Below are 12,102 nucleotides of genomic sequence, written 5' to 3'. Positions count from 1 at the left end.
GGCTCCGCCGAGCCCCGCCGAGCCGCCCGGCAGGTGCACCGCACCCGCGCCCGCCTCCGCCGGGGCCGGCCCGAGGGGAGCAGCACGGCGCGGCGCGGCCCGGCCCGGGGAGCCCCGCCGGCCGCCCGCCCCGCCGCCTCTCCGCGACACCCGCGGGGCGGGGAGGAGGGACAGCGGGGCGAGAGGAGGGGCCGCCGCCGGAGCCTCGGGGCGCGGGGTAGTGCCGTGCCCTGACAGCCCCGGGCATCGGGCCGGCCCTGCCCTGCCCCACGAGCGGCAGGCGGGGATGCGGCAGCGCCCGCGGAGCCGAGCAGGGGCTGCCTGTGCTCCGCTGCCCGCCCTGCCCTGCCCGCCCTGCCCTGCCCGCCCTGCCCGCCGCCTGCCCACCCTGCCCGCTGCCTGCCTGCCCTGCCCAGCCGCCTGCCCTGCCCTGCCCGCTGCCCGTCCTCCTCTGCTGCCTGCTGTCAGTCCCCGATGCAGCCAGGCTGGTACCCACAGCCCGCAGAGCCTCAGGAACGCCGGTCTGTCTCTCACGAGTCTGGTCTTCCAAACCCAGTCTACTGGTCTTCATGCAGTTGTATTCTACGTGCAGAATCTCTCACATACATCCAGTTTATGGCCTACAAAGTTGTGTTTGTTTTCACTGGGATCTGGAGCTAAACCTACTGGATGGTTCCCAGATCCACCATCCTTGTCCAGAGCTGGGTGGCACACACCAACATGCACAAGCTACTTGGTGAAAGCCAAGTGCCTTGCACACACTGCGTGCGTCATTTTGTGCTTGTCACATCCTAGCCATGTCACCGCCTGCCACTTACTGCCCTGGCAGCATTACCACAGTGAGTCTGGGTCTCAGCAGTGTTTGCTGAGATCCTTGATTTGCTGGCACTGGCAGTGGATCCAAAATAGGCCTCTAATGGTCTGCAACGTGCGTCCATGGAAAACAGGAGGAACAAATGGTTCTGCGTCTATAGTCTGGGGCCCACACCAAGCACTGCAGCTATTAACACTCTCTCCACTTGTTATACCCTCTCATTATTTTTTTCACCTAGAATTAGAAGGAAAAAAATAGTCTGCAGGAGCAGATTAGAGGGATGAAATTCCAAGGTGCACCAAGCCCAAACAGACTGGAAAACCTCTTAAGGCTCTTCTGGAAACATCAAATGTTGCAGGATCATGCCCACATGTAATGGTGACACAGCTCAGCATGCTGCTGGCCATAGCACTCTTTCCTGTGAACTTATCCGGCAGGGAGGCCTCAGGAATACTGCAGATGTAAGGGACTGCTATTTCCATCTCTACAACAAAATCACATTCAAAAAGCAATGCTTGGTCACATTATAGCAAAACCCCAGAATTTTTGAAAATGCCGCAGCTTATGAATTAGGTTTGTATTTCCAGTAATGCCAAATATTAACCAATCTGATTAAAGTCAACAAGGAACTATTGCTCCTTCAGTCAAGTCCAGTGAAACCAGAGGAATACCAAAGACAGAAATAGTTTTTCTCTGTAGGCCACTACTCCTACAGCTACTGTTATGCAATTCAAGTTGTACACAAGTCTGTTGCAAGTCAAACCTTTCCTTACAGGTACTCACGGAAGCAAATTATGCAGCAGCACCTGAATTCCACTTACCTCATGGCAGCATACAGATTTGCTTTGTAAGGGAATATATAACCTACAGCAGTGGTTTTGCTCCACGTATCCTGGAACACCACAGGCAGCCCTGTCGTGTGACCCCCCAAACATCATTCACCTCCCTGGCTGCAGGTGAGTGCTTCCATAATTTTTAAGGCCCCTGGTTTCACCTTCAGCATCAGGGGAAGCCATGCAGCCCCAGCCAGACACCTGCTGCTTTTGCTTAGGGATGGTTTAACTGTTGGATTTCACTAAGCTGCCCTAAGGCATTGCCTTTCTTTTAATTCTAGTTATTAGAGCTGGCTCCAGGCATGCCAAGGGCACAAGACTGCTGAAGTGACAGTCCCCAGCAAAGCTGCCTGGGTGGCTGCAGGGCTTGCCTGGCCACCCGGGGACATGTTCCCAAGTCCCAGCCCAGCAATGGCAGCTTTCCAGCCCTCCAGCAGCAGCCAGCTGCTCCCCTTTCTCCTCTCCTGGCCGGCTCTGCTGCCACCCCATTCTTCCCTGAGCCTCAGGAGCTGAGGATGGCTCAGCTGAGCATCAGCCCCTCAGCCCCAGGCAGTGACTCTTGTACAGTAGCAAAGGCTCAAATGTAGGTGGAGAAGATGTAGGCGGATCAACTGGACCCAGATAATTTCTGGAAAGTTGTGTCTGTTTGAGTCGTAGTTCTGTGTTGTTCCTCATCCTGATCGCCGCACTTGCTCGCCACCTGCAAAATGAACCACCCAACATGCATCCCACATCTAGGAAGGAAATAAATAATTGGAGACTCTCTCCATCTGTCTGCTCAGTCACTGCCCTTTTCCCTTGCTCTTGCCAGTTCTTTGGATTTTATGCCTTTGCCAGCTCTTCCTTCTGAGGCCGTAACACCATATTTTAACAGAATAGGAAAATTAATAAATAAGCACTCAGAATGAAAAATGTGTGGGAATGAGATTAAATGCAGCTAATTGATTTGTTAATAAAATCTTCCTAAAACAAATCCAGGGTTGTTCAAACCCTTAATCTGTGATTGTTAATTCACAGAAAAAAAATAAAGAAAAAAAATTACAGACATCAGTTTAATTCAGGCAAGAGATGATGGGCACCTTGGAGAGAGACGGCAGCTCCTGGAGAAGCAAAAGAAAGGTTTATCCAGTGGATGACGGGAAGAACCAAGCAAGCTCTCACAGATTTGTGAGATTTAGCTCCCAAACACAGCAGAATTTTGGGATCCTGCAGTACCTGAGAGCCCAGAGCACCACAGCCTGGTTTCATTCTGCCCCAGCCATGCGCAGAGCAGGAATGTTGTGGCTATGAGGTCTGGTGCCTTGACCTGACAGGCAGAGTCACAAAGATCTGGTGTGTTTTACTTCAAGGTTGCAAGCAGCAAAGTGGAGAGGATTTGTTGGTGTAGCTCCACAAACCACATCCCTCATGCACAGAGAAGGTTCTTGGCTTATTGTGAGATTTTGGCATCTTTTCTGAAATGTGCTAATGTCAGGACACCACAGCTATGGTATTGTATTTTTAATCCACACTCCATCAAAATTCAGTCCCCTGGTTAAACTTTGCTGCTGCTGCCACAGCTAAATTTTCTTCTTACATGGTCTTACATGGTCTTACATGGCCAGCATATACAATTCAGCTCTAAGCAGAGCTAGAAAGGGGCTATTAGTAGCTTAAATCTTATTTATGCACTAACACGAAGGCATAAGTAGGATGTATGGGATGCTTAATCCCTGTGTTAACCCTCTGCACAGAAGCAGATGAGCTCAGAAGAACTTTTATGACAAGGGAAAGTCTAAAGCTTACAGTTTTTATGACAAATAGTGTCAGCAACATCTATTTCTTCAGCTTTGGGAGTTCCCACTTCCTTCCACAGAAGAGAAGATGAAGAAGAATGAAACAAAGGTCCTAACCCTCCAGCCTTTGATCTGGACAAGATTAGATCCTGTGTAAATTTAGAACAAGGCTTCAGAAACAGGTAGTGATTTCTCAGAGGATTTGATTGTGATTTCACAGCGGCACTGTATTCTGGGACCTTGTGCTGGTCAATCACCAAGACAGACTCTCCTAGGACAGTGTTCTGCAGCCTGGGGCTGTTCTCTGAGGGTCTTTGCTCCTGCATTACTGCCTGCTGGTTTATAAGTATGTTCACTAAGCACATTTCCCTTGGTTTGCCTAGAATCATAGAATGAGAGAACGTTAACACAAACAAACAAACAAACAAAACTCCCACCTCCAAACCAGAAATTATACTAAATGAGTAAATTTTCAAGGCAAGCTCTACATAATATTTTCAAGGAAGCTTGGGAGAAGAAATAACACACACTGGAAAGAATTCCTTTTCATGGTAAAAGCTACTCTTCAAGAAATCTTTTCTGTGTAGACTGTGGGGAGAGGGTGGGTAGGGAGGAAAGATTCAAGTCTCAGGAAAATTTTCCAGTAGATAATCAAATACATGGCCTCTAATTTTTTATCATCGTGGACTTCAGATATATGATTTATTCACCAATGTAAAAAATAAACCAAACGCCAAACAAGGATAAGTCCTTTTCTGTAGGTCCAAAAAACACTCACTGATGCAGATTACTAATTTTCAACAATCCTAAAAACTCTGTCTGTATGGAGCATTTCTTCGTCTCTATCAATATCAGAAAATATAGAAGGCTGAACAGGAAACAAAAGTTAAACCAAACCATTTAAAAATACAGTACTGTGACAGATTTTATTTCATTTTGATTGATACTACATGCTTACTACCACTAGGAACAGACATGCCTTTTTTTTTGTTTGTTTGTTTTGGACTTTTATATATATTTTTAACCTACATTAAGTGTTGACCTAAATTTTACTGTGCCTTGGAAATCTGGCTCAGGAGTTAACTGCAGGAATTTTTATTTAAATAGATAAGGATTAATGTTTGAAAATAAGACAAAAACAGGTGAACAGGAAAATTAAATTACAAATTCACTTCATACAAATATCTCTTACACTATGCACTAAATCCTGTTAATTAGCTGAGGTCTTTTAAAAATTCTTAAAATACTTATGAAACATTATTTACAAATTATATAAATAAAACTTAGGCCACTTAAATTAACCATTACAACAAAAAACTCACCTTTTTGTATGGTGTGTACTAAAAATGTTCTTGTTTATTGATCATAACCCGGTTTGCAGTATAAAAATGTTTGTTCACTTACATCAAAATGGGGTCCAATAGAAGGAAGGTAAGTACTGGTTCCAGAAGAAAGCAATCAATATAGTAAATGCTTAAAATCAATGAGGCTTCTTAATCTTCTGTTCTGCACCATTTGCAGTCATTTTTAGAAGTCCCTTCTACAGTATTTGTCATTTGAACAGGTCATCTCAAAATAGCAGAGACATAGCTTTAGCAATGGGAAAATACGCAGTACATTGCTCACACATCACAAAGACCTTACCAGGAGGGCGAGGCAGAGAATGGAATGTCAGCGGCCAGCACGAGCCTTTACAACACTTAACTTAAAAGGCAGCATTTATAGAACTAATCACAGACTATACACATCCTGCACTCAACAGCAATCAAAAGGACTGGAAAATATACATTTAGGAAAACAAAAGACTGATGGTTTTCCATTACCTTTGTTAAAATTAATGCTTTGCTCCTTGTCTTTTGTTTTACAACCAGCACTGACACCACCACCGACTATAACTACTTTTTCCTTTAACATAATATGTGGCAGGTAGCTACTGTACGTGAAAATTGTACAATAAAAGGTGAGAAACCACTGAATTTCCTATGCAGACACATGAAAATATAAAGCCATACAGATTCCAAAGTGCCATGAATACAAAATTCAAGTGATGGTTTATAGCATGTACGAAAGAAACTAAATGAAACTTGCTCTATGGGTTGCTGAACCCTTCAGCTGTATCCTCAGTCTCCCCTTTGGCAGCTTTGGTGAGAATTTCCATCCATTTCATCTGCAACTCTTCATCTTCTGCACTGAAATAGAGAGTCTGATGGGACTGGCAAAGCTTAAAAACATGCTTCACTTCAAACTTCTCACCAGAACCTGGTAAACTGACTTCATAGCCGGGCAGAGGGATAGGACGTGGGCTTCGTCCATCCTAAAGGAGAGAGAACAAATGTAAGAATTCATGAGCAAAGGCAGTTTGAGGTGGGAAGGGCGGGCACACTGCATGGAGCCGGCAGGCACACACTGCGGGAAGCACACGGACACAGCCCCAGGCTCCTTGCTCAGCGCTGCAGCAAAGGAAGCGGGGACAAGGCAGTACCCACTGCTCAGCTTAAACCAGCAGAAAGCAATGACTTACTGGTGCTTTATTCTTACTTCACTGATTTCCTTTCACAGCAAATATGGCCAGGGTTTTTCATATAATTTCATGTAACTTATGAACGTGTCTTTTACAAAATTTCCTCTGCATTAGGTACAGGCAATGGGATCTGGCTGAGAAGAGTTTGTAGGATTAGGGTATTTTTCAGGATCGATTAAAAGAAAGCAAATAAGCAAAGCTGGACCCTGAGAGACACCGAGACAACTAAGGGGCAAGGGAAAAGCCTTTGAAAGAAAAGACAATTTTTGATTTTCAGTAATTTATGATGCCTTTGAGAGTTGTCAAGGAAGTCAATGCTCAAATTCCTGACCATCCTCTGAAAGACGGATTGACTCCCAGACCTAAGGAGCAATACAGCTCTCTAACTGCCACATCTTGAGCATCAACCAACTCCTTTCCTAAGCTCTCAAGAAAGACATATTTTAGCAAGGTAGGGTGCGCCACGGCCAAGCAACCTCTTCAACTGCTCCCGGCAAAGTGTTTCTAAAGATGAGTCCCCAGACTGAAGTCTGAATCACACAGGCATCAAGCATCTGTACAAAGCTGTCACCTTCTGTAGCAGCTGCTTGTGTTGCAGCTCCATACCAAAGCTAATGAAGCATCCCACAGAGGAGTGGCAAAGTCATTCTTTTGTCAGCCCATGCCAAATGCAGATGACTTGGTAAATCTCAAAGAGGACCAAAACTCTGAGAACAATGGCCAAAAAAGCCTACTTTTCTAACACTTTGTCTAAAGTAATTAAAGTATCAAAACTGCTCACATCAATGCAAACACATACATTAACTAAGTGGGCAAGAAATACACAAAAATGTATCACAGTTTCTTAAATCAATACAGGCTTCTTGATTTATTCATCTATCGCTTGTTATCGTCACGAAAAAATGCCGGAGTCCAACTGCTTTAAGACCAAGCACTATTCAATGAGATTTAAAGCAGCTTTAGGCCAAACGCTAAAGTTACACACAGCTCCCATTTGAGTGTAACTAGTTGTCCTAAATGCAGCACAGTTTCTATTCCCTGACACCACAGCCACATCCCTATAAACAGGAAGGTCTTGCCCATGCAGAAGTACAGAGCAGCTCCTGCACACGCGGCACTGCCCAAGCAAGCAAACACAGGACTGATGAACACAAATACACAAGAGCACATGCGAGCTCAACCATGCCTGTTTCACTGGTCTTGGTTTGGAAGACATTTAGACTTGTCAAATGGAAATTTGTAGGTTGCCCATGACAATGACAAATGATGTTGTTTGTAGCCACAAAGTGCACTGTAAGAGCAAACTGATGTTTGAGTTGTATGTGTTGCACCTACCCAACATGTGCAGACACAGGCAAATTAAGCAGTCTGCATTTGGTCTTGCATCCTCCCTTAATATGCTGCCTTTGGCACTTTGTCTGTACCTGCCTGATCCAAAAGGAAGGCATTTACATTATCTCTGAAAAGCTGTACTAGTGACAGGAAAAGGTGAAGCACTTGGCCCTGAGGAATACCCCACCCCCAATCCAGACTTCTCTTTGGCACCAGCAGCATCTGTGGATGTCCTTTGCCGCTGAGCCCTTCCCTCCTGCCTGAAGCCCAGCAAATCCAGGGGCTATTATGCATCCATGAGGAATTCCAGCCCTATACTGAGCATGTAAGTAGGATTTACAGGCCTTACAAGAGAGATGAAATTCATGTTTTAGTTTTAAGAGCCTACCAGATTTGGCTGGTTGGACTGTTTTTTGTTTGTTTGTTTTAAATATTTCTGCATGCAACATAGTGCAACTGCATTATACTGGTATTTCATCAAACCAAAATACACAGTGCTTAAAGAGCTTCACTTTAGGACTGATTACAATAATTTTCCTCAGATAGTGAGTGAGTGATACATAAAATCTAGTGGATGTGTAATACTGTCAGCAATCACAAGCACTGTGTACTCTTCCTGAGTCTCAGCAGCACAACACAAATGGGTTATTTATCTAGGTCATTACAGCAGCATGTATTTATTGCTCTGGTACTGCCATTGCAACATCCAGGGTTTAAGGTTTGGGAACAGACAACTCAGTTCCACCACAAAAGCAGTTCTGTTTCAGGCACCCCTGCATACAGACACGCCTCTTGCACTGCACAGATCTTTGCAGTGTATAAGCTCTCTCAGACAACAGTGACCCACCAATGGATTTCCCCCCCTGCCTTCTTCTGAGTGGGCTTAGAAAATCCCTGGTTTTTTCTACCCAAACTCCATTCTTTATCCACTCATGATCTAATGCCAGCCTTACACAAGTAATTGAGAGACTCCTGTGATGCAAAGATCTTCAGGACCAAAAAAGGGCGAGCAGTTTTTTGCAAGGCCAGGTAAAGCTTCTACTAAACAGGATCAACAGGGAAGCAAAAAAAAAAAGCTCATCAAAAACCCTGAGCTCAATTTCAAACCCAGCTATTCCCTTATTTTCTAAAAGTAAATCACATTTACATGATGAGTGGAAGATTTTTCTTCTTTATAAAGCAAAATTTTCTCTTTGATCAACCTTGATCTGATATATATATATAAATATACTAGCTCTAGCTATGCTAGTTTTACCCTTCACATTTCTCCAAAATCCATTACTTTTCCAGCTAGCCTGGAACCTTTAACTTTGCATGTAAGTTCGTGTCAGGGCTTTGCAAGTAGCTGTGCATTTTACAAGGCCAAAGGGGGCAGAAGGTCCAGGTGGAGCCCTTGGAAAGACAAGACTAATTTACCTTAAAACTGCTGCTCCTTACACTTGAAGTGGTCTTCGCTTATAAGTAAACTCTTATAATTTCACTGAGATAAACACAACAAATAGCTATACAATTTATGACTCCATTTGAGGACAATTCAAATTGGTATGATTCCCAAACTTAAACAACCTGGGAATCCTCATGCATAAAGCTTTATGCAAGACCTGAACTGCAAACACTCAGGGGATTAATTCATTCTCCTGGAACAAGGGTGTAAAGCAAAAGAGCAGTTTTCTTGCTATTTTAAATCTGTGAGTCATGTGTCTACCTGTGCTAGCATCCCTTCTTTGGTGTGAAGGCCAGGGGTGCAGAAGAAGAAGCTTTCACTGTACCCAAAGCTCCAGATTCAGCATGGTTTGCTCCTTCTTCCCAAGAGGCAGCTATTCCTTCTGTTCCTCTTAACACTAATCCCCCAACTTTCAAACTTCTACAGTCATGCTTTAGTCTATGTTTCATAAAGACCTTTAATACTATTGTTAGCAATATTATTCCCAAAAGACACATCTCAGGCACTGAAAGGTTGCTTTGCAGGTATAGAGGTGTGTGAGATCCAGGGAGATGGTTCTGCAAAACAGAACTACGGCTGGGAAAAGAATATTTAAGCACATGAGTGGCTCCCAAATGACTGCAGACATTCAGACACCAGTAATGAAGCTCTGGAAGAGATTTTTCTCAGAAGTTTAGTGTATCCTAGGTAAATCTGAATTAATAAGGATGTTGTATTAATATCAAGAAATAGGACATGCTTCCTTATTTTGTCCTGCAGTTGGATGCAATTTGAAGTATACAAATGGGAATGGCAGGCCTTTGAAGAAAGGAATAACTTTTGTTGTTTATAGTCTCATTCCTGACAGTAAATCCCAGTTCTGGAATGTAAGATAAATAACCTTGTCCTTTTCCTTTCTAGACACTTAATTGGGAGATTTATTTCACCCCTGAAATAGCTGAGGACATTAACCACTAAATTTAACTGTCGTAAAATTGACATCAGTGCCAAAGGCACCTTTTCCCCCTAAAAAAATAGGATCTTACTAATAATATCCGCAGAGACTCAAGATCAAATTTGGCAGGGCACAGACAAAGCACATAGCAACTGAAGCAGAGAAGCTCCTCCAGCTTCCATCTGTGGCTTTGCACAACTGTCAGGTGGCGCCTGCAGAATCGAGCACCATTGAGTTTGCACTGAATGCAGGTGATTTATGTCCGTGGGTTATTATTTGTGCTGTACTGCAACAATCAGTTGGGCAGTAGGAGAAATTCTCAATCATACTGTGTAAGGGATGTTGCTTCCTCTCAACTTCTCACCCCTGCCACCTCTTAGATGACACACATTGTTCCTGTGTGAGGAAGGCCAAAGAATTTAAACTTCTCTCCCTCTGTTCCCATTCTCCTCGCCCAAGTGTGAGACAATCTGGCTTGGTTTGTGTGGATGCAGGGCTTGCACTGGCCCTTGCCTGAGGCACATCTTGCCATCAGTTGAAAAGTTCTGCAGGTGAAGCTGTTCTCTCTGCTCGGCTTTTTAAAGCAGTGCTCCTTTCCCCAGACCCTGACTCCAGAGAGAGCTGAAGACTGGATTTATTGCCTTTGTTTCAGTGCCTTGTGTGAGGCTGTTTGCTTTTCCAATGTGTAGTTTCAGCCACACGGGTCCTGCTGGCTAGGAGGGAAACCAGGCAGCTCGCTGCCTGCAGGATGAATTGGAGGCTTACCCAGGGTGGAGTTGGAACCACAGGTGGAGCCAAGGGGGCTGAAGCTCGAAATTCAAGCTTTCAGCCTCTTTGAGCACTGTGTTTAAAACATTACACAAACTTGTTTAAAGCCAGAGGTGCTCCTGCTGACAAGCTGCAAAATGAACACAGCTCTAATGACAAGGTGTAGTATTTGTTGATCAGATGGGGTGAGCTTTACTCAGAAATGCTTTATAAAATCACAGGGAAAATTGATTTTCTTGACTGTTCCTAGCCACAAACAGATGCTAATAGAAAGAAAACCTTCTTATCACTACAATTACAGCACGGTAATCACTGGCTGAATTCAGTTTCATTCCTTCTTCCATCCCACACAGAAGATAAAACAAAGCTGTGTATAAATGTGTCAAATGCCAAATGCAAAACTGGATATGGGGAATTTCCTTTCAGCATTGTTGTTCTTCAGCGCTAAGGAAGCATGACAGATATTTCTAGTTTGGATATAGATGTTTCTATTCCTTGACTTTCATCACACACAAATGCTAGTTAGCTTCAACAGTACATTTAGAGACATAAAACTCTTAGCAATGTAAGTATTTCAAGTAAAGATAAAACCCCATGTTATGACAAAGAGCTTTATAATTTTTCAGGCTGAAGAACATCTACATTTTCACAAATTCTTCTATCCCATCAAGCCAGAACTAGGTTAAAAAAAAAAAAAAAAAAGGCGCTTCAATTGCAATTCCAGCAATTGCAATATTCAGCCTCCTTTGCCATTCTATATATTTAACAGGAAAGTGCTTTCCCTAATGACAGAGTAATAAAACCCTTTACTACACCTGTCTGAAACCTTAAAAAAGCTGAAGCGCTACTTAATTATCCTTCTTTGGCCTCTTTTTTTTTGCTAAAAATTTGAATGGAAAAGCAATGGGCTTTAACATTTGCTCACAACTGTATCAGCAGTAAGTACAGGTAACAACGTAACCTAAAAACTCTGAGGCTTTGCGCCCAGAATAGGAAATTCAGTTCTGTTGTTGAAACCAAGCCAAATCCTTTGACCCATTTCTCAGCTCGACATATTTAAACTTATGCTTTTCTTCTTCTGTGTGTTAACCCTCATGGCACCATCTTACCTGGCTGCTTCCTTGCAGATACAGAACCAGAGGTTCACTCTTGGGGATGGTCACCCACATTTTGTACCAAGTCTTCCCTTTCTCAAGGAACTGGAGGTAGCTGCTAAAGAGGCTGTTCTCAGCCACAAGGATGCTTTGCTTCTGGATGAAGGGGAAAAAATAAAACAGAGCTGTTTCTATTTATGTTTAAGTGTGCAAAATACTTAGAATTAAATATAAAATACTCAAGTGGTGCAGTCAAATAACACTTGAGGACAAATATTGGATAGGCCATAACCAAATAAAAAATGAACAATTATTACATACAATTAAGAAACAGCATAATTCCATGTAATAGGCAGAGGCTGAACCACCATTCCCAGTGGACATTAAGCTAAATTCAACTTCCACCCAGTAAACTGAGAACGGTGATTAAGAGGATGCAGCTCGTTTTGGACTTAGCAAAGTAGGCCAGGAGATTACTTCAAACTGATGCTAAGCGTTTATTAACAGATCCTCTTGTGCGTGGATGGAGCCTAGTCAGAGTGCAAAAAAAGACTGGAAGAAATTGTGTTCTGATGGCAAAGAAAATC

The 12,102-nt window shown here is 43.5% G+C and overlaps 1 protein-coding gene across 6 annotated transcripts in view; it reads right to left on the bottom strand.

The window, feature by feature from the left end:
- Positions 1-4,321: 4,321 nt before the first annotated feature.
- The window catches only part of FGD3 (FYVE, RhoGEF and PH domain containing 3), an 89,224-nt gene continuing 81,443 nt past the window's right edge, over positions 4,322-12,102 (bottom strand). For 3 of the 6 annotated variants that reach the window (XM_040076200.2, XM_040076203.2, XM_040076204.2), the window contains exons 18-19: positions 11,531-11,671; positions 4,322-5,736 (exon numbers count right to left, since the gene is read on the bottom strand). In XM_040076200.2, coding sequence (XP_039932134.1) covers positions 5,512-5,736; positions 11,531-11,671 — 366 coding nt within the window. In that variant the 3' untranslated portion in view covers positions 4,322-5,511. Of the gene's footprint in view, positions 5,737-7,278; positions 7,372-11,530; positions 11,672-12,102 lie in introns of those variants that run through there. The other 3 variants (XM_040076201.1, XR_005702808.2, XR_005702809.2) reach the window with 3 other exon arrangements.

The sequence above is a fragment of the Hirundo rustica genome, chromosome 12 (assembly GCF_015227805.2).
Source record: "Hirundo rustica isolate bHirRus1 chromosome 12, bHirRus1.pri.v3, whole genome shotgun sequence".
Lineage (NCBI taxonomy): Eukaryota > Metazoa > Chordata > Aves > Passeriformes > Hirundinidae > Hirundo > Hirundo rustica.
Note: the sequence above shows the minus strand (reverse complement) of the source record. Positions and strands in the feature narration are given on the sequence as shown.